At 40.9% G+C, this 22,383-nt stretch overlaps 1 protein-coding gene across 8 annotated transcripts in view; it reads right to left on the reverse strand.

Annotated features, from left to right (window-relative positions):
- Window positions 1-22,383, reverse strand: part of SBF2 (SET binding factor 2) — a 315,579-nt gene that overhangs the window by 249,640 nt on the left and 43,556 nt on the right. For 4 of the 8 annotated variants that reach the window (XM_065635392.1, XM_065635393.1, XM_065635396.1 and 1 more), the window contains exon 1: window positions 20,419-20,612. The exons of the other annotated variants lie outside the window; for them this stretch is intronic. In XM_065635392.1, coding sequence (XP_065491464.1) covers window positions 20,419-20,473 — 55 coding nt within the window. In that variant the 5' untranslated portion in view covers window positions 20,474-20,612. Of the gene's footprint in view, window positions 1-20,418; window positions 20,613-22,383 lie in introns of those variants that run through there. 8 annotated transcript variants of the gene reach the window in all.

Here is a 22,383-nt window from a genome sequence, read left to right on the forward strand (position 1 = left end):
AATAAGCATAAAAATATTTTGACAACTATTGAGAAGAGCTGCAGACAGAGAAGATGAAGACTTTCTACTGCCTAACATTTGTAACTTGTCGACATTCCCTTATTTTAGCAAAAATCATATAGAAATAATTGATTAACAGCTGGTAAAAATACAAAGTCTTCCAGCAAGAGTTGTTTTTCAGAAAACTCAACAGATAATACATTGAACATGAAACAGTGTCACTGGCTCTATACCACATTCTGTATCCAGTTTCACAGTGAATGTAGTTTTAAATTTTAACAGAGATTTCCAATATTGTTTGGTGTCAGCATGACTTTTAAGTGTTGCATGCACATCTCGCACGCTAGGCCTTCTGAGGACTTGTACTACTTAATAACTACACATTTTAATAGAAATTTACAAAAAGGGAGTTACAGGGTTTGCACACATCATCTTATTAGGCTTGCCTTGTATTTGTACCTGTCATTGTTTGTTTAGCCTCATGGACTTTTTTGTTAAGTTTACTGTCAACAGAAAAACAGAGGAGAAAATAATTTACTGGAAACTGAGTACTCAAAACTTCAGAACTTTCAAAGTTAAAAATCTACTTTCAAAATTAAAAAAAATTCAAGGCTCATTAAAAGAAAAATTAGAATGTTTAGCTATTGATTTGGAAACAACAAATCTTATGGCAAAAATCCAGTTTTTCTGATGCCAGTACAAGAATTGCTCTATTAAATGGAAAAGCAAGTTACGAACTTAATAGGATACCTACTCTCAATTTAAAAGGAAAAAAACATGTTGTGCTAAGTGTCAGTATCCTGGCTTATTTTCATAAGCATCTTTCCCTGCCAGAGGGGTGGAATCCCATTCGTGAATGTCTCTCTGACGAGAAATCTTCTGGCCTTACTAATCCTACCAGACCACAACTCTATTGTGTCAATTGGAATATATAAAAAATGGCAATTCCACAACCCCATCATGACTCAAACCAGAACATAACCAAACAGAACAATTCTTGAAAGAAGTTTAATTATAGCCTTCAATTTAAACTGAAGAGGTCAGAGCCACTCCTCTTACGTTCCCCACTAGGACAGAACATCAGTTCAGCATTGCAAGATCTAATAAGGCAGCCCATACAGACAGAAATACAATAATGGACCTAGAATATGCTCATAATCATATGATCTTTATTCTGGCAGCATAAATGCCCAGCTTCACACCATCTTACTCAGAGGATCAGATGATATGTAGAGCAGAACCTACCAGAGCGACTCTGAATAGTCACAGCAACGTCCCCCTCCCCCTGCACCCCAATATCCTCATCTACAGCAACACTCTCTGCCTGCAGTGAACAGGCGAGGAAGCTACAATTCTGTTTGCTACGGATGTCTGACAAACTTGGTTTGCACAGGGGACAGAGGTATCAACACTGCAAGCGTAGGCACCTGCAGGAGGCTAAGAACCACCCAGAAGCACCCAGATGTGAAGGCGAGTGCCACGGTGGCATTCAAACACTGCCGTGCTTGGAGCGCGCTCTTCTCCCAGGGCAGACCGCAACACCACCGTCCAGCAGACGTTGCTGCTGTCCCATTCCGAGAAAAGTTATCATGCAACGGATAGCAAAGCTCAGCCTGACCATTGCACTAAGTACCCAGAAGGACTCCAAAAAATACAAAAGAGATCAGTTCATGTTTTCTCATGTTCATTGTCTAACAGTAGGGAAGACACCTGTAGAACTGTAAGGTAGCAGCAAGTAAGCAACCTGTTACTTGATCTCTCCTTAGCTAATGTGTTTGGAAAGAATAACTACTGTATCCTCAGACTGCTCATGAAAAATGTCCAACAACTGGACATTGAAAATCTAGTTTAGCCTGAGTTCACAATTCTAAAAGTGCTTAGAGAGAACTGCCACAAACACTATGAAGCATGAAGTCTCAGAAAAGTCTCAGTCAAAGAAATAGTCACTGAGCTCACTAGCATATAAATCTTAAACAGAAGGCTGAAAAAAGGAAAAAACCCAAAACTTAATTCTAAGATTATTTCAGATGCCATGAAACAGAGCTGTGCAATCTAGACATTATGTGTAGACTATATGAGGAGCAGTGACTATCCATATACAAAATAATTTGCTTGCAATTTGAAAACTGAAGCTAGGTGCCACAAGTTCCAACAAAAGAAGCCAGGTAAGGTACACCTAGGAAAAGGCTGAGGTTTGTTGGTGCGGGGACCAGGCCAAGGGAAAGAAGAAGGTAAAAAGAATAGCTGGTTTTTGTGGAAAGCATTTGTTTGTTTTGGGTTTTGTTGTTTTGTTTTTGTTTGGGGTTGTTTTGGTTTGTTTCGTGTTGTTGTTGCTTGTTTGTTGTTTGGTTGATTTTGTTTTCCCACTGACCTTTTAAACTGTAAATCTGTTGCCAAAACTGAATTCACTGACACTACTGCAGTAACATACTAAAATGAAGGCACTTAACATGGATATCATTTCAGAACTATCCAACAGGGAAAACAGATATTTCTTACAGAATTACTACCTGAGAAAACACTATGGGTACAATTACACAAATATTTTCTTATACTTTTTCAAAAAGCAAATTTTTAATTAAGGGTAAGACACTTTTATTAAGGATAAGACACCCTTACCTATGCAGACTCTATCTCCATGTGACAAATCCCACACTGGAGACCCTATGCAGACAAATCCTCCAAGACAGGTTCCTCCAATTGTTTCACTGTGTCATCCCATTCACAGAGAAGGATTTGCCTGGGGCTGCGGTGACAAACTCTACAGACTTCTCCATAACAGAACAACAAGTTCTGCTGTGATAGAGCAGTATTTTTTTCCCTAAACTTGACGATTTGGGCTTCATGTCTGACTAATGACTGAAAAGGCAAAGGCTTGTATTCTAGTTTTAAAAAATTATAAATCTTTTCCCACAGAAATAAGGAAAATTGCTATGAAGAATAAAATTAACTTTATCCCTGAGATAATCTGGAATATTTTGTGGTGCTTCTTCAAAAGTTCTTTCTGCATTCTTAACAAATAATACAAAGTGTAAGTAAGCGATCATCAACACTGGAGTAAAATAGAACATGGAGCATTATGACAGTGTTTACATCAAATAAAAAGTCCTTTGCATCTTCTCACACATAGTAATCACATATTCCATGTTCCAAAATACTATCTTGAACAGAGCAGCTGAAAATGCAGAATGTTTATTCTCAAGCTCAGTTCTGACATGTTTGGATCTCAGATGTTTCATCATACTCATTTTTTCCCCAGAATTCAAAGTGATGATTTGGTACACAGCGAAGTATCCAAATGCTTTGTAAAAGACGTTCTGCTACTTCTTTGTCATCAAATGTGCACAAGAAGGATTACAGCAAAGTTAAGCAAGAAATAAAATGCACATCTGTGTAAAAGATATAGCCACAAAAAAGTGGTCCCTTCTTCAAGCTAAGAAACCAGAAGCCAAAATAGACATGCTTTACAATATGCATCTTGCTTTAAAACAAATAGAATAATCCTTCATAAATGACACTCTTTATACAGAAGGTAATGTATTTTCTGCAATTTAAAAGGTGAAGGTTAACAAAGCTTTAGGTTTAAGTTTAGATGTAGTGTGGTTTGTTGTTTTCAATATCAGAAAGATACTCCACAGAAACAGAAAAGTGTAACTTGTTAAAGTCCGTATGACGCACATTCAAGCAAAACAATCATCACTTCTAAAAGCATTTCCAGGTTAGGTAGTTGACCAATATGAGAAATATTTTCATAACATCAAAAAACAAACTGATCTTTAGTAAAAAGTGCTTGCATGGAATCAAAGGAAATACATACTTGACCCAAAACATATTTGAAAAATCCACATTTCCTGCGAAATTACAACATCAGTGGAGCTTAATGCTGCTTTACACTGGACACACTGTTATTCTAGAGCTAGGAAATTATCATGACCTCCAAAAATTTAAAATTACTTTTGAATAGTATTTGCCAACTATGTTAAAAATTATTATCTCTGTAAGTTCAAGACACTCTTGCAATACGTGATCAAACCAGCTCATCTGAAATTTTCAGCACAGTGCCTATGAACTAACAACATAGTTCAGGCAGCAGAGACAGATACAACCTTTCTGTCTTTATTCCATTTCAGAAGCAGTATCTTCAGATACGTCTATTTTTCATCTGTCTCAAATCAAAACAATCACGCCCAAGTCTGAAATCTGTAAAGACAGAATCATTCTCCTAAGGGCCTTTTTGACAGCCCACACCATGACAGTGCTGCACAGATACCATGCAGCTCCTTTCCCCAACTACCTCACGTGAACCTTAAATCGAGTGTTTACTTGAAGTTCCATATTACACATCACTGCAAATTCCTGTTTTGTAGCTTGCCTAAGATGACCACATCTATACTCCAATCGGTAAATAGAATTTAGCACATCTCAACATGTTTGCTCTGAAATTCACTTCCAATCCTCTGTAATAAGAAGCTGCTTCAACTTCCAAGTCCTTTAGTTATCTATCCAATACCTTCACAGGACTCTTCCTCTGTACGCGGCACGCTTGCTCTCTAAAAGACAATGTTTATGATCTCTCAGCTCCTCTTCCAGTGCCCTTTTTCATTCTTTATTGTTATTTAAAATACCATTTTTCTATAATGCTTCCTGCCTCTAAGCATTTACAGAGCCACACTCCTTTAGTGAGAGGAACTGGAACATGGAACAGTACACACTGACAGATATCAGTTATAAATATCACACGTCAAACTTCTGGATGGCATACTTCATTTAAAATTTGTTCTAAATATACACCAGTTTGTGACTGGAAGGTCATCCCAGCTGTCTACTAGAACATTATTTTTCCCCTCAACTTCACAGCAACTGCTGCTTTCCTTCAGGTAATGAGACACGTTGAAAGGTCACACAGAACTTCAGACAGTGCCCTGCTCACCTGCATTCACATGCACATGCCCTTAGTATCTTCCAAACCAGACCACAAAGAAAAAACAAAACAAACAAACAGTTAATCTGTTGACTCAATCCCTAACATAAGTTTTGTACTGTACATATATTTTTGCATTGATAAAGGAAACCTTAAAGCATTTTTTGTACTCAAAGCGTAAGTATCAGCAATGCATAAAGGATGAAGAAGCAACTTTTCTTTTTTTTTTTTTTTCCCCCAGAACTAACCAGCTGCTAAGACTTGTTTTTTTGTGGTTTTAAGTCTGCCTGCCATTGCTCACCTACAGGTGATGAGGAATGACAAGTCATTTGACTTTCCCACCCTGGATATTTCCTGTGGTTCCCATAGGCTAAAACAATTAAATAATATTTTGATCTTACCAAAGCACGACTTTTACATAACAGCTGTAAAAACGCATGCTAACAATAAAATTTCGGAGCACATTCAATGTTTCCCTCATACAAAACATTTTCAGAACACAGATCACAAATGAAGCCTTACAAAGAAAAATGATTCACATATCCTGGTAGGCCAAATATTTTGTCTGGACTGACTATAGACTAAAAGCACTGAAAAAACAAAGAGCTTCCAGTAAGTGTGAGCATATCTTATGGCCCATATGTATTTAGCAAACAAAAATTAGCTCCTTACCCACCTGCTGGAATAGCATTAATGCCAATGTTCAGGCTGTCAACATTTCTACCAGCTAAACCCCACACAAGTATGTGCAAGCCAGTTCTGTAAAGCAATGTAGAATCATCTCAAGAGAGTCTGACCCCGAGTGCTCAGGCATGTTTTGCTCTGCATTCTCCAGTACTCTAAGCCGGGGCTGCGGGGAGCACGAGCAAGGGCCCGCGGCTATTGGCCTTCCATCACGCCAGAACTCCAAAGAACTGGTGTGTCACCATTCAAACATCCCTGAGTTACCCACAGCCTTATGGGAATGCTCCGCCCTCTAAAGACAAAGGTGCTCCAGGTAAGTCCTCTTTCGGAGAACAAACTGGAACAAAGTTTGAGTAGAGTGATTTTCAGGCCAAAATAACAATAGCCCAGAACCACAGGATCAAGCAAATAGCAACAGAACATAATTCCATCTATGCTTACTCGATTTAAACCAAATGGAAACAAATACGTGCCAGTGATCACGCTTACACAAGGGCGAATGCAAGTAGATTGCCACAGTAGTCAAAATCATCTCGTGATGTCATCTGACTGAACTACTGCATGACCAACTTTGTTCTTCGCAGCTGCAGAAAAGTTCCAAACAATATGTTTCGCTTCCGAACCAAGAACAAAAAGAATGGCTCTACTTCAAAAAGGCAATCAAAATTAACACCATTGTTTGAAATATCCACAAATGTCCACAAGTTAAACACTATTTGTTTGTGTTCTGGCTTTCAAAGGTTAACAGTTTGTGTCATTCCCTCCTCCCCCAAGAATGCAGCTGCCAGAGTGACTTGAATTAAGTGAGGATCAACACAAAGAATGTAGTCCTTTAAGGGATGCTCAAAAAATAATATGTTGTATCCAAACATCATAAGTGCTACTGTGTATTTGTATTTCTTCTAACACTAGTAGTCTTCACTGAAGTTGAATTTTGTATAATGTGAATTATATTTTGCCCATGTAGTATAACATTTTTTTGCCTGATCTCTAAGCATAGTTAAACAAATACTGCAAATACTGTTAAATAACTAAATGACTAAAAGAAAAAAAAAATTTAAAAAAAATCAACAAACAGAAATGTCTAAAATAAACATCAATTTGTGATTTCAAACAATGAGTATGCTCTTTCAGTTTTTTAGATAATTCTTTTTAAGCTGTAATGCAAGAATAAAATATGATTCCCTGCTTACATGCTAAATCTCCTAATTCCTTACTGCCATCTCCCTCCCCATAAATAAGCTGTACTGCCAAGATTTTACATGTCAAAATGCATTTCCAGAGCATGCACTATTACCAGTTAAAAAAAAAAAAAAAATCCTCAATCCACACTTCACAATTTTAAGAACCTGAAGGAACTGCTTGTTTGAAGTTAGAGCATAATTGAAGAAAACAGAGCTGCATCCACATCCTAGCAAACAATCAAATGCCACTTGACTATGAGCCCGTAATAAATTAGTAGAACACAACCTCTCCCTTCTGAGGTTATGGCAGGCCCAGAATATCAACTGGAGCGTACTATAATGTGTCTTACACAGAAAAGCAGATATTCTTCTAAGTGACAGCAAGTCATGTTCTTGCAATTAAGAATGCTACTTTCAGATAGGTTTCCTACAGAAGCAAGGTTTATGTGATCAACTGCCTTTAACCCAAATAAATATTATCCAGTGACCCTGATTTGAAAAAAAGTATTCAAGACACCCTGTGGCTTATCCAGTAGCAGCACTACTAGAGACATTCAAGACAAAGACAAAAATGTGCAGAAAGATGTCCCTAGTTCTGTTGCTTACAAAATAATTCACTCACTTGTGTTTCTTCAAGCACTCTGACTCTCAAACTATAGCCCAATTTATATACTACAAAGCACCTCAAATTTAATATGCCTAGGAACATCAACTGAATGTACTTTCTGCAAATGTACTCACTACACACATTCAATCACGTGTGAAGCAGCATTAATTCTATCTCCGTGAGTCATTATGGGGTTCAATGTTCAGTTTTTGTTTTGGGATGGTTTTTATTTTGTTTTTGATTAAAGTCATTGCAGGCTGAAACACAAAATATGACTGTAGTTATTCTTTATATATATATATAAGCATATATATTAACACGAATACTTTTCATATATACACATAAATTATTACTTTCAGAAAAATGGAGATAATAAGCATGTTAGAGGACAAGAGAAGAATTCAAAGTGGTCTTGAAAGATTGCAAAAAGTTACAAAAAGCTAGAGCATGACAGAGGCGAACTGCAAAGCTGCAGAGTTCGGTCAGAACAGCTGATTGCACATATATGGGATGGCCAAATAGTTCTCAGTTTAGTTAAAACGGATGTAGAGATTAAAGTAAACCACGAAGTGACCCTCCGTATGGTGATGTTGGGAAAAAATAAATAAATAAATAAATCGGAGTGATGTCTACACACAGAACTGCCGCAAAACCAGCAAATCACAGTCTCACTCTTTGTACTGGTAAGATTCCATGTCAGTTACCATATCCAGTTTGGTCACCACACTTCAAGGAGAAAAGTAATAACAGGCTTAAAACTGTACCAGAAACCACTTGAGTCTGCGAAAATCCTTTCAAAAAGTTGGACGGAGTAGCACTGGAACAGACTGACAGAGCGAGTTGTGACAGAGCTGTTACTGAGGGGTTTTTAGAAGGAGTTCAACAATGGTTCAGGTGATACCCAGAGGTCCTGCCCGGGATTCAGGACTGCAGAAACCAGAGCCCAACCAGACCTCTGGGACTCACCTCAGCCATTCCTGTCCCCTACGCTGCAACCTCCAACACCACAATGTTTTCTCGTGTGTGTTTGATCGGGTTTTGTTTTGTTTGTTTTCCACAATTCCATACTGTTTATTTCTGAGTTCACTGTTGGAATTATCACCAGACATTAAGCTGATGTTTACAGAGAATGGTCCCAACAAATTTGAAGAAATTTTTCTCTAAGTGATAACAGCTAAAATGGAGATTATTGTTGTGAATGTATGTTAGGACCATCTTTTCTCACTGCTGCTTGTACTTTAGCTTGTATTTAGCAAAATCGCATTTCATCCCAAATTTTAACAGCTAGTCACTCAGTATCACAGCTCTTTCTGGAGCCCTTCACCCTAAGATTTACATTGAGCAATCCTGAATTATTTTAATATTTGTTTATTTAAATCATCTGCAAGTCTCATCTCCTAATTATTCCACCTCTCTTTTTACCAGATATTTACAAGTTGAGCAAAACAAGGTCTGCAAAACTAACTTTGGGAGTCCATGCCACCAACTTTGCCTATGAATAGTGACCACCTGCTTTTATCTACTTATAACTCTTGAGACTCTTATCATCTAACCAGCAACAGTTCAGATTCTTTAAAAGCTCCAGATATTATAATTTGCTGAAAATTAAGATTGGCAAGTCAATGTTGACACAAACGTTTGTCCATCTGTTCTAAAAACTGTTAAGTATACGATGCTTTGTACAATTTTATTACTACAGTTCAAATCTCTTCTTGGTAACTGTCAAATACATAAGAATAAAAGAAGATTCAGAGTCCTCATAAAACCACAAATCAAATATATTTAATGAAACACAGAATGTATGTTTTGGTGTCTACAAATCCATTTTCAAACCTTTAAGAAAGCACAGTTAATATTAGGTAGGGAGTACATACCAGATTTAGACAGTAAGCAATTAGGGACTCCTACTGCTCAATAACTACTGCTCATTTCTAGACTTCATATAGGATTTTTTTTAAGTTGAAATACTGTTGAAATATTTACCTTTTTTTTTTTTTAACCCAAAGCAGAATGAGTAAAATTGGTCCTTATAAAACAGGAACGGATTTTTAATTCAGAACTACGTGCTGCAGTTCAAGAGTTTTCTGCTTCAGGATCTCAAGGTATTTTATTAGTAGTCATGATTTAAGTTTTACAAGAAACCTGAAACAAGAAAAATTACTGATTTTAGGGGAGGACAAGAAGGGGAAGGAGAAAAGAGGTGAGAAATGGGAGACAATGCAACTCACGACCCCAGCATGCAGGCAGAGAATAAATAGAACACACACAACTCCCTAACAAAGAAAGATACAAGTTGCACAGTTTTTATTTTTCAGGATCCTATCTTCAGCCATCAGAACTATGGGAAAGGGAACATCTCCAAGATCATTTCTATAAGACATATGACACTACGGGTCCAGTCCAAGTTAAGATCTTTTATATATACATATATATACACTTTTATATAAACCTTACCTCTGGGTTTTCTAACTTCAAATAATGTTGAGCATACTATCAAGAAAACAACATTACGAAAATGATAGTTTTCAGAGAGGCCTCTAAAATTCAGAGGCCTCTAAAATTGTATCTCGTAATGAGGAACAATCCTCATTTTTGTTAGAATTAAGTATGAATGTAAACTATTACCTTCTGTCTTCTACCAGGCTACTAACAAGAAAAGCAGCTACGATTATCAATGACTACGTCTAGAGACTAGGCCAGTGAAGCTACATGTTCTTCAACTGCAACTTTCTGAAAATGGGCCATTTACTAAAAAACTGGACCATGTTTTCTTAAAAAAAAAGAAAAAGAAACCCAAGAGCAAACACATAAACAAACAATTTTTTTAAACATGCAAAAACTTCTCACAGGGTCAGAAAGGCAGACAGTGTGTTTTCTGGACACTGTTCAAGAACACACTCTCACAAAAAAATAAAATGCTTCAATGACAGTCTTGCCTCTTCCAAAAAGATGCCATGTGGCAAAAGAGAACAAAATAATAAAAACAGCCTCTACAAGGATATTTTGTTAAATATGTATGATCTCATCTCTCTTTGCAATAAACACTCTAATCAAAGTATTTGGGAAACACAGTACTGAAACAACAACCTTACAAAAGTATAACTACTTGAATCAACACTGTTTACTCAGTGGCGAACCTGGTATCATTATTTATGCAGATTAATCAAACAGGAAAGAGAATCTTTTGAAAGAAGAATTTTGAATTCCAAATCACAAACATGTGGCTCTCTATGGTTTTGTTTTCTTTTCAGTTGCCTGTAACTGAAAAAACATGCCACTGGCTTTGGCTGTCCCGCTGAATCACAATGCCATCCCAGCTGACACACCACAGCTTTAACACCCCAGTCCCACAACCACCTCCTGAGATGGTCTGGGATGTTCTAGCTCTTTTTGCTGCTTCTCTGCTGGAAACGATCAACCCTTCAGAGCTGGAAAAAGCCAACGTGCCCCATGCCAAACACAAATCCAGGTGTCTCAGCTCAAAGCATGTTTACTGGCGGCTTGAGTCAAAACCCTGGCCCATTAGTGGAACTAGCCCAGAACTGGCACGAGTGTCTAAAACTGCTGGAGGGGCAGTTACCTCCAGCTAAAGGGCAAATCTGAGACTTCCACAGACATTATCTTAACTCACTTAGCAAAGTGAACCAGAATTCGTCACTTAAAATAAGCACTTAAGTTTTAGACACTATAAAATATCTAGAGAGGAAATATTTCTCTGCAGCATTTTGAACACATAGAACTTGCATGGATTTCTGAACACGAATTCTAAACTCTGACTATTATTTACCACGGAAAACATCCTTTTATTCTTATCTCTTTTGCAAATACTATTAAGAGCATCCATTCCAAACCTTGGGCTTTCTACCAGTGCTGAAACTTGCTGATCATGAGAAACACAACACTAATTAGTTTCCTATTTTGCAAAAGCAAGTAGCTCCTCAAAAGCATAAAATAATTAACTATATTTCTAAGAAACGTGGGGTGAATGCCAAAGTCGAAGGCAACGCTCAGGCGGCGGTTCTTCTCTCCCTTGACAGGGAATTCCAACTAGCTCCTCAGTTGCATTTGGGCACAATCTATTGCTTGGGCTACTTTACAAAAGCAAATTCTGCCCAGCAGCCCGGCCAGGCGCAGCGCCAGGAACCTCCACAAGGACCCACCGCTTCACCTTCTGAACTGCACAAAAGCTATCCCCAGCGTTTACGGGTATCATGAGTTTTCAAAGCTGGGAAAGATGAGGACATCAAGGGCAAATCCAGACCCTTCTACTAGACACAATGAACTCAATCACAAATTTCAATCACCCACATTGGCATCCGCTACCAGCTCTTACAGGATCAGTATTGAGAGCCGTGTCCATGACTAAACAAAAAACAGTGAAGAAAGAAATACCTCACAGACTAAAGGTTCTAAAAACTCACAACCCAAAAGACAGAGACTAGAAATAGATTAAATTACCAACATAGTAAGGGAAAAAATGTGGTTTTAAACCTGTGGTTTAAGAAGGAAAAGTATAATCAATTTTACTTTGAAATCATGTTTAAAAAATTCTAGGTTCTTCAAAAATATGAAACCTACTTCTCTCTTCACAAGTTACTAATCAAGAAGAAAGAACAATGAAATCCCCTGTAACTTCTACTAGAATGAACTGTGTTAAACTTGGTTTAAAAATAGCATATACTAACAATATAGAACAGTAACAACTTAGCCATTGCACAAGCTTCGTAAAACTACCATATATCTTTCTGGGAAGAGACTAACAATGAAGAAACAGCTCTGCAGGAACAAAGCGTGTGGCTTTCATTTTTTTTATGCAATTGCAATTTGCATATTTATGAAAAGCAGCCTGTGTAATAGCATTAAAAAACACAGATTTCCTAATTTACTGTTATTTAAAAAGTACAGTATGCCCATTCAACAGCATTTCAAGAATTACAAGTCCATTACAGTTGTATTTAGGACAAGATCACAACTTTGTCCTTTTGAAAAAGCCTTGAGTATTTTATTACTCATACAGTCAGCTTACGCTTACTGCTACTTAGGAGTTATATTTATGGTCCATAGAACAATAGTCACAAAAAAAAGGACAAGTGTCTGTATTTCTTTGTCCAAAGCACAAATATATGTGTTGAGGGTACAAATCTAAAATGTGAGAGTTTAATAACACAGTGATCCAGCTAAAATGTTTATTGTGCTACGACTGGTTGTAAGAAACTAAGAAGAAACATGAGTGCAATCCTTTTTGATATGCAAATAGCTAACAGCCACAAGCATTGCTAAGGGTGCTCTAACCTCTTATTCTATAACTATTTTCAATTATTTCTTACTTACCTAAACTAAATATACCATCTTGAGTCTCAATGCTTAATATCTGCCTCCAGCTCAATTATTTCAGAAAACGTCACACCAAATACTTTTTCTGTTTCTAAGAAATAAGACTGTGGAAAAGGACTTTTTTGCCTAAACAAAAATTCTAGCAAACACTCCTTTAGGCTCAAAATTTACAGCAGGGACAAAACTTGGCATTTGTGTTTATGTGATGAACTGATATTTATTTAAAGATGAAAACCCCAAGAAATCAGACTGATTGGACAAGAGGACTTCATCTCAGAAAAACACAGTAGATAAAAATGGCCAAACAGAGAGAAAAGGGAGGGAGGGAGGGACGGAGACACACTAAGGTCAGAGATTCTGGGGTAAACCTGGAAAACCAAACTAGAAGACAGAAAGAATTTTAAAACACCGGAATACGTCAAACAGCGTAAGCTGGAAGAGCGGCCGCTGTCGTACAGAGCAAGGGCTCCTGAGGCACAGGGTCGCGATCCACAGCCCAGCACAGAGCCTGAGGGGAACGCTGCCATCCCACCGCTCTCACTACTCCCGGCGTTAACGTTTATGGCATCTGGCAAAAGTAGCTCGACAAAAGCTGTTTTCCAAAGCACAATTTTCCACAACTCAAGTCAAAACTCTAGAAAGAGGAGTTGTCATTCCTTTGCATCCACAAGTATCCGAGAAATTGTCTGCCAGAATGTCTCATCTTCCTTCCAGTTACTATTCCATTAGACTCAACGTCTAAGTCTACCAAGACGTTTCCAATCTTGCTGAAGACCTATCCAAGTATCAGATAGTGAATTTTCTGTGTTTTGCATTTTTAAATCCTAGGAAACAACATATGAACCACATTAAAAGGACATTATTCCTACCTTTTTCCCCCCTTCCCCGAATTTCTGAGTGATTGATTTTGTAACCCCAGTAGCATTCCTCTGTCTCATCCACCGAGGTCTCCCAGGGTCCAATGTGGTTTTGTATGCAGCTGTCCTGAATTTGCATCCAGAATTATGACGATTTTGTATTTTCTGTATATTAGCATTCCTCTGCTACAGCTACACAAAACCTCAGACTGTACTAACTGTCTGTCAACAGCTACTGGTTCTGGCTGCAGTACTAAAAGTCTGTTATCTATGTCCAGTTGAGTGGAAATTTTGTGATTAGTTACTTTGTTGTTACCCTGAGCACAAGACTACTACAAAGCAAAGAAAGAATTCAAATTGTGTTCAGCAATTGCATTTTTCCACATTATACAACTTGCAGAAGACTGAGAACTGATAATCATAAACATCAGAGACATGATCTAGTCACTAATAGATAAGCAATAACAAGCATGTTCTTGGCTCAATGAGCAGGGATTTAACTGCCAAATCCCAATCAACACTAATTGGATTGTCCTTGACTTCAGAATATACTACTGACACCAAAGGAATAATTTATTTCAACTAACACATCTAGCAGGAATTCCCAAAATACCAAGCAGAAGAAAATTAATCTCATCAATAATGATAGTTTTATTGTTAGAACTATTTTTTCACTATATAAGCAAGAAGCCTGAAATTCACTGCAAAGGAGGAGTAAAAGAAGACTTCCTAATTACCAGCATATGTTTGTAAGATACAACATTTGCTGAGGTTTATCAAGGTTGAACAGTGAATTTACTGTTCCACATTTTAAAATTATTCCATAGCGACTGTGGTTTTCCTTTGTTTTTTACTTTGTAACTACCAGTAGCTGGGAAGGTAGTTGGTATTTTAATTTCATGTCAAGGAACTACCATAGCAATAGTCTTATCTTAACACTGGAGAAGATAATTATATTGTGACGTTGGAGGAGTTAAATGTCATTTTTATTGTCCCCCCACTGAAAAAAATGCTTGTGGTTACAGAAGGCCAGTGCTTAAACAGTATTCAGGCTTGCGTAACAAACTGTTTTCCATGAACACGCTGCAGGAAAAGTGTCTTTTTGTTAGATAATCCACAAAGTTAATCCAGGACAGAAAACAGCAGAGAAAGTTTCTTTACTGCACTTTAGTCTTAAAATATCCCCGAAGATATGAAATGCTATTTCCTTCAACATAATCTGTCTCCTCACATTTTAGGACAAATGAAGATTTCTTACAGAATAAACATTCAAGCCCTATGAATGTCTTAATTTAGATTGAAAGGCTGAAAACAATGTATTTTTATTGCTGTTGTTATTAAGGCAGCAAGACCAAGTGAACAAAGAGTTTCAAACCCAAGTTCTTTAGAGATATTCATCAGCAGACATTTGAGGAAAAATACTGATCTGTACTGATTTTAAGATTTTTCCAAAATTATAGTGAATCCTTAAATCAAAATAACAATAATTTTTTCTCAAATTTATATATTAGAAGAAATTGCCTAAATACATTTTAGGAAGGCATGCTACCAAAAAAAAATACTGGTTTTGTCGGGGTTTTTTGTTGGTGGTTTTTTTTTTTTCTCCAAGCAGATTTTCAAAATAGCCTAATCTCAACAAAAGAGGAAAAAAAAGGCAAAAAAGCAGCAATGGAAACACTATTTTCTTATTCTGTTTCAGTGTGGTATTGTGGAGGCTGTTGTATTTGAAAACTAAACTTCGCAAGGACAAGGTTTGTAGAGAGAGATAATTTCTTATACTAGAGCAACTAATTTGTTTGGAAAAGTTTCTGGGCACCCACCCATGCCCTTCCCCAGTCACAGCCAACTACAGCAATCTCTTACCAATACACGGTTACTTACATATCTGCATTCCACTTCAGTTCTGATAGCACACTTGTTGTTTCATTAAATTACAGCTACAAGAATTCCTCTGCCACAAAAAGGATTTAGGTTTTGTTGCATTTCTTTCTTTTCCATTTGAGATTTCCCTAGATTGCACTCAAATCAAACTAAGCTGCAGCACAGATAAGAAAGCCACTGAAGTAACAACTTGATTTCCTTATTTTTCTACATTTTCTGTTTCACAGAGATTGCGTACCAAGATACCAAGAAATCACCCACTCCTTATACACATACTAACCCAGAGGAATGCCTAACTATGAATATACAACAAATACACCAAAAAGTCCTCATGATATTATAGGCTGTTTACTCCACTAAATGAAAATTCTTCACAGGCAAAATCTGCCCACAGAAAAAAATCACCATACAACTGCATTTAGAAACTTCTACTCTATCATCAATCACTTGTCTAGTTTCAAAATCCAGCAAGATATGAAACTATGCTAGACAAGAAAGGCTTCCCTGAAAAGAAGTTGATAAAAATCTGAACAGAAACAACCACAACAGAGCCTACACATGTTATATCAGCATTTATCAGTTATGACAACAGCCAAATAAAACTGCTATGCTGCTGCAAGCCTTCTGTCATACAAACTGCAACTGCATAGGCAAGCAAGAACAGACAACACTGGTCTGTCTTCTTACAGCGAACAATCCCACAGGAAACATTTGCTGCACCTTGCAGATGTTGGGAGTCAACTGCTGGCTACACAACAGCATCCCGTAGCAAAGCCATTATGGGTGTATGGGCAAATTCATCACACCCAGGATTTAGTCCTCTCTTCTTTAGCCTTGCCTTTCAGTTGCTGAGCTAAGAAAGACGCAAAACATTCTCTCCTATACCTTTTCCGACTCCTGTCATATGCAAATTCGAGGGATAAATGTACAATTATGGCTTATACCAGCAAAAACAAAACCAAACAAAAAAGCATTTTCTCATGCCCTTCTGCGATCTTTGCAAACATATGTATGCTTCCTAAATCCCATGCACATTCCATTACGCGAACAAGTTAAATGAGAGTTTTTGTTGAAGCACATCAAACACACTTCAAAGTCCATGTAAAAAGAAAATGGATATACAGCAAGGTCTTCTGGGATTTTCTCTACCTTTTAACCCAGGCTGCCTACCTTTTCTAGCACCTTTGTTCCCCTTCAGAGGCTTCTATAAATGCTTCTTGTAGCAAGTTACGTAAAATGTTTATATTGTGCTGATATGTTAGAGAAAAATGTGGTTATCTAACTCAGTAAAGGTTCAGTTGAATGCAAAATAAACATGGTAAAGCAATCAACCTTGTGTATCACTGAAATCCTTCACATTTCCACTGTTAGAACAAAACCAAGGGTTTTTATTAAATTTAGGGGATTTATTAAATCTGGCTCCTCCAACCACGTCAAGACACTGAACGTGAACTTCCGATAGGAACTACTGCTATCACAGTTCTTCATAGTGGCTCAGAATGAGTCTTCAAAATACAAAACAGGAATTAGAACTATGACATATTTAAGCTTACTTTCATGGTGAAAGACAAGGACCAATTTTTAAGCAGGAATACAGTCAAGTGTACCTGAAATACATAAAAAGCTAATTGAACTTTTACTACACAAAGACTCCTCCTCAACTTCCCATGTCCCTGAAAGTCCACTGACACCTACGTTGCCAACAGCAAAGCTCATTCTCCACTCACATTGAACCTCCGGGCATTTCTCTGAGCACAAGTCACCTGTCTGTTTTGGGAACTGTTGGAAGGCACTCATTACTTTCCTTGGAGCACACACGAGACTAAGACACCTGACTAACACCTTTGTGCCCAAGGTTCTAGGACCATTTAAGCTGATATAAATTCAGGCTGTAGTGATGTGTCCTCCTTCTGCATGCTCCTGCTCCTCCTTTATGCTAATACAGGCACTCGTTTGAAATCCTGGTGAGCCAACTCTGCCTGAAAAATTAGCAGAAAAGTAACGCGGAAAAAAATAATACAGCGACACAGGCAAAATACTCAGCAAGAAACGTCTTTTCAACAGGTCAGCATCCTAAAGCAAGCTGAAAACGAAAGAAAGATTTAACACAATAGGGATGACAGCACTAGGACTGCAGTAACATCAATTTACATAGGCCTAGACTTGAGCAGGAATGAACTTTAAAATGTCTGACCCCCAGAAGATAGTCTCTTAGGTTTATTTGAGGACAAAAAAACATTCACTTCCCCTTAAGACTGACTATGTTGGATAAAAACTTATAACACCAAAGTTTTTCTGCAAGAAGAAAAATCTATAAACCTGCTCCTGAATTGCACAAGTGCACTAACGCATTTTACATATTTATAGTGAATGGTTTTGAATAAAACTAGATAATTTGCACAAGTCAGCAGTATGTTTACCACATTTTCAGTATATTGTAGATATTGGCACATGTAAATAAATCCATATAACACATGTGAAGTCAGAGGCTGCTATGGCTGCTATAAAGAGACAGCAGAGGCAGAAGGGCTTTTCTGAGAGAACAGTCGTTACTATAAACATCCTTTCTTATCAACCGCAAGTGCACATTATCCAAACTGCTGCTGACGTACAGGTTGGGGAAGAGAGGGAAGGTTACAGGACTTTTGTTTGCTTGTTTACACAAAGATATTCCACAGATTACTCCTGAAAAAAAACCCACTATAAAATGTAATTCCACTCAACATTAAAATCAAACATATTAAAACCAAGCCAGAACCTTGTTGAAGATGCAGGGGGGGCAGGAAAAAAAGAGAAGGGGAAGAAAAAAGAGAACATACTTGATAATTTAAAAGCTTCACAGGTAATAAGTCTACAATCCTAGAAATGTTTGCCCCTACTTTTTCATATAGAAGTAAGCATAATAAATGCATCAAGAAACTACAGCTTTTACAAGAAAAAGAAAGGTCAGTACTCCATGTATTATGGGATCGCATGTGGGGGTAAAGGAATTTCAAAAACAATGCATGCCTAGTCTTCAACAGAATGTTGGTCCTTCAAGCATTTTTAGTATGAAGCATTAAAGCAGCAATGAGTAATTTAAATAATGAAGTCTAAATAGTTACTTTCTGGGCATGACCTTTTCAAATTAAGGTTCTGGTTCTGGAATTACTTCTGAATCTGCTCAACTTCATCCATGCAAGCAATTCTGCTAAACTTAATGAGATGATTTATGTACAGGAAGTTAAACACATACTTAAATGCTACAGATGAAGACATTTTACAAACATAAAGCTTTCCACTGCAATCTGTGATTTTATTTCACATAGTGGCTATGCCAGATTGATCATACCCTTTAAGAAGGCAGCCTGCTTGCTCTGTCTCCTCTTTAATTAACCCTTGGATTTTTTGGTTGCTTCTTTGATTTGGGCTCTCTACTATAGTTGAGGAAAATGCTCCAAACAGGAGACACAAAAGGGGAGATTTTTAACCTAATAGTTTTTAACATAAAGTACTCTCCATTTCATGTGCCTTAGACTTGTCCTAGCTGTAGTGGCAAAAGTATATTTCCAAGTGGAGGGGATAGAGGGGGAACCAAGCCATAATTAATGGAATAACAATACTGGTATAGTAAAATCCGGGAGATCCTTGGCAGAATTTTGTAAGCCACTGTACCTTTATAAACACATAGATATAATGACTTCTCTGAAAAATGTGTTTCTTTAAAAACACGAAAGGATCTTACTCTAAAAGTTTATTAGCTACACTTTTAGAATGAACAAATACAGATTACATGCAATTGCTACTTCAAAGAATTACTTGGCATAACAAACTTGAGTGTTGTTTAGTTTATGCAGAGCCAAATAAATTCGGGGACATTCAACTGTTTAAAACATTGTTTATTAACAACATACATTCGAAGGATTGTTCTGAAATACCCAGTATAAACACATACCAGTTGACAATCACTTCATTTTCAAATCGGTTTATATACGGATTTAAGATCTCTCCAGCAACAAATGTGATATTACCAAAACAGAAAGTTACATAATAGAAAGCACTCTCTCTTTGCCCACAAAACGCCAGCAGATAACACCACCTTCCTTTCACCTGAGCAGACAGAAAACATCTCGATTCTCTAAGCAAAGCAGCCATTCCTGAAGAGCCTCCCGAGTGCCACAGCGCTTTCCCAGGCTGCGGCACCTTCTTAACAGGCGATAAGCTGTAAGACCCCAGGCAAAACGGGCAGAATGCCCCAGTGCTTCCCAGGACCCCCAGCCTTTGTGCTCCTTTGAGGCCGCGGGTGTACGTGCCCCAGCCAGCAGTACAAAGGCGGGGGAGCGGCAGCCACCACCGCCGCTTTCTGCCGAGGCGGCTCGGGAAACAGGCACCACCAACACCCCCAGCCGGGCCCCGCTGCCTGCCCAGCGGGTGCGGCCGCTTGGGCACCGGTGCTGTGCGCGTCCGTGGGCGACATTTTAAGCAGCCCCCACTTTCTCGAAGGGACCGCTGCCCGGGCCAAGGCCGCGGGGTACGGCCCGGCCAGCTGCCGCCCGCCCGGGCCCCGCTCCGCGCCATGACCCGCTCACCGCGGGGCCAGGGCCGGGTCGGCGGGGCTGCGAGGTGGGCCGCGGCCGCGGGGCGGAGGCGAGGCCGCCCCTCCGCCCGGGGGTGCCAGGGCCGGGCGGCAGAGGAGCCCCTCCGCTTTCCCGCCGGGCCGCTCCGCCTCAGGAAAGGGGGATTAACCCTTCCGTCGCCCCGCCGGCCGCTGCGCCCCTGCGCGGGGGTGAGGCCGCCCCGCTGCCCTCAGCCACCCTCCTCCCCACGGCCGGACACGCGGCCCGTGCGCGCCGCAGTCTCCTCCTCCTGCGGCCCGACCGGAGGCGGGAGGGGGCCGGGGCCGGGCAGGAACGATGGGAGGGGGGAAGAGGCCAGACACCGCGGGGCAGCCCTGCGCGCAGCCACACCTACCTGTCTTCTCGTGGTCATAGCCCACCACGATGAAATAGTCGGCCAGCCTGGCCATGGCTGAGAGCAGCCCGCCTCAGGCCTCACCACCCCTGCTGCTGCGGTGGCGGCGCCGGCTCCCGGGAGGCTCAGCATCCTCCCCTCCGCGCCCGCCGCAAGAGAAGCGGCACCACCTCAGCCATGTTGGAGACGCGGGCGCGCTGTGCGCCTGCGCGCCGCCGAGTCCGCTGCGCCGTGACCCCGCCGGGCTGGGCGTGGGCTGAGGGCTCGCCGGCGGCACGCGGCTGGGGCGGGCCGGCTGCGCTGCGCTCCGCTCCGCTGCCCCGGCCGCCGCCGCTCGGGGGTCAGCGCTGCAAACGCTCCCGCCTCGCTCCGCAGCCACCGCGGGCGGGGAGGGCCCGGGCGGGGAACGTCCGACCTCGCCCGCGGTGGGCTTTGTCTCCTCGCAGCCTGCCCCTGAGGTACCCACCCAGGGTGCAGGGACTCCGGAACACTTTCTCCCTTAAAAAAAGAAAAAAAAAATCTGATCTGCACGCTCGGGGAAAGTCGGGTGCTGGAGCGGGGCTTCACCTCACCGCCCTCCGCGGGGACCGCTCCTGAGAGGGGCTGCCGGGGAACGGCATCGTCCCCGCTTAGGCTGTGCGAAAATGGAACCCGGCGGCGAACTAACGCCACTTTCACCGTCCCTCCCCCCCACCCAGCTCAGCCTCGCGAATCGAGACTCGGATTTCCAGGATGTCTCGTGTTCCGTTTCGTGCGGGATGTGCGGAAGGTGCCGCGGCGCGGGAAGCCGACCCGCGCGGCTGCCGCGGCCGCTAGCGACCCAGCGGCGCGGCCCGGCCGGGCTCCGTGGCGGTGCCCGCCCCCCGCCTGACCGGCAGCGAGTGACGGGGAAGGGATTTCAGCCCCGGCCCTGCCCACACCAGCACCCGCGACCCCCGGCGCTGTCCCCAGCGGGCGCGGCGGCGGTGCCCTGAGGAGCCTGCTCTGCGCTGCGGTGCGCGGTGCCTGATCCTGCCAGCTGCCGCCTCCTCCTGCCCGCTCTGGCCGCCGTGGGCGCCCCCTTCCACGGGGGAATCGGCGTTTGGGGGTGGGAGCCTGGCCGTGGCGTTCGCTGCTAACGGGGGCGACGGCGACGGCCGCAGCGCTCGGCGCAGCCCTCCTGGCCTCCGACGTGCAGGTCTGGGCACACGCGGTGGCTGCCGTGGGGCTCTGCAAGGCAGCGGGGTGACTCGGTGTTGCTATTTATAACCTACAGACGAGGCCGACACCTTTTGGACTCTTACCCTCGAAAGCCCGGTAAGCTTGCCAGCAGTCGCAGAGATGCTGGTGATAAACAGGGTGTCTGACAGTACAGCGCTTGGTTAACTGGCGGAATCTGCCAAAACGTTCTGATAAACTTCCATGTACGTCCTGTTTGACAGCACAGAGAAAATAAACAACGCAAAGTACACCAGTTGCACTACAGTGAGGAGCTGCAGCAGCCGTGGGCAGTGAGGTGCATATGGAAATGAAGAAAATTCCCTGGATTTGCTCCCGACAATCCGCCATCACGAGGGACCCAGTAGAGTCATTAGCGGGTTCACAGAGACATTTGTTTCAAACATTAAGTTGTTGCACCTCCTATTTAGCTGGGACATACCGATGCAGAGTCTTGCTGATAACCCAGAGGCAAGTTGGTCAGGAAGCTCTGACAATCAATTACAGTGCTCTCGCTTGTGCCTTCTCAGCGGAGGGCAGCACTCCAAACCTCCTTGGAGTAATCAGCTTCGTGGCTGAACTGTTTTGAAGGCAGATCCAAACTTAATAAAATTGCTCTTTAACTTCAGGAGTTTAAAATTTTAAAAGTGTAATACATATATTGAAAAGACTAGATATACTTTTTGAGGAAGAGATGCTCTGTGGCGTCAGTCACTAAGTAGGAGCTAGAAGAAGGAATACCTTTCTGAAGTCATGCATAGGCATTTT

Source organism: Caloenas nicobarica, chromosome 5 (genome assembly GCF_036013445.1).
Source record: "Caloenas nicobarica isolate bCalNic1 chromosome 5, bCalNic1.hap1, whole genome shotgun sequence".
NCBI lineage: Eukaryota > Metazoa > Chordata > Aves > Columbiformes > Columbidae > Caloenas > Caloenas nicobarica.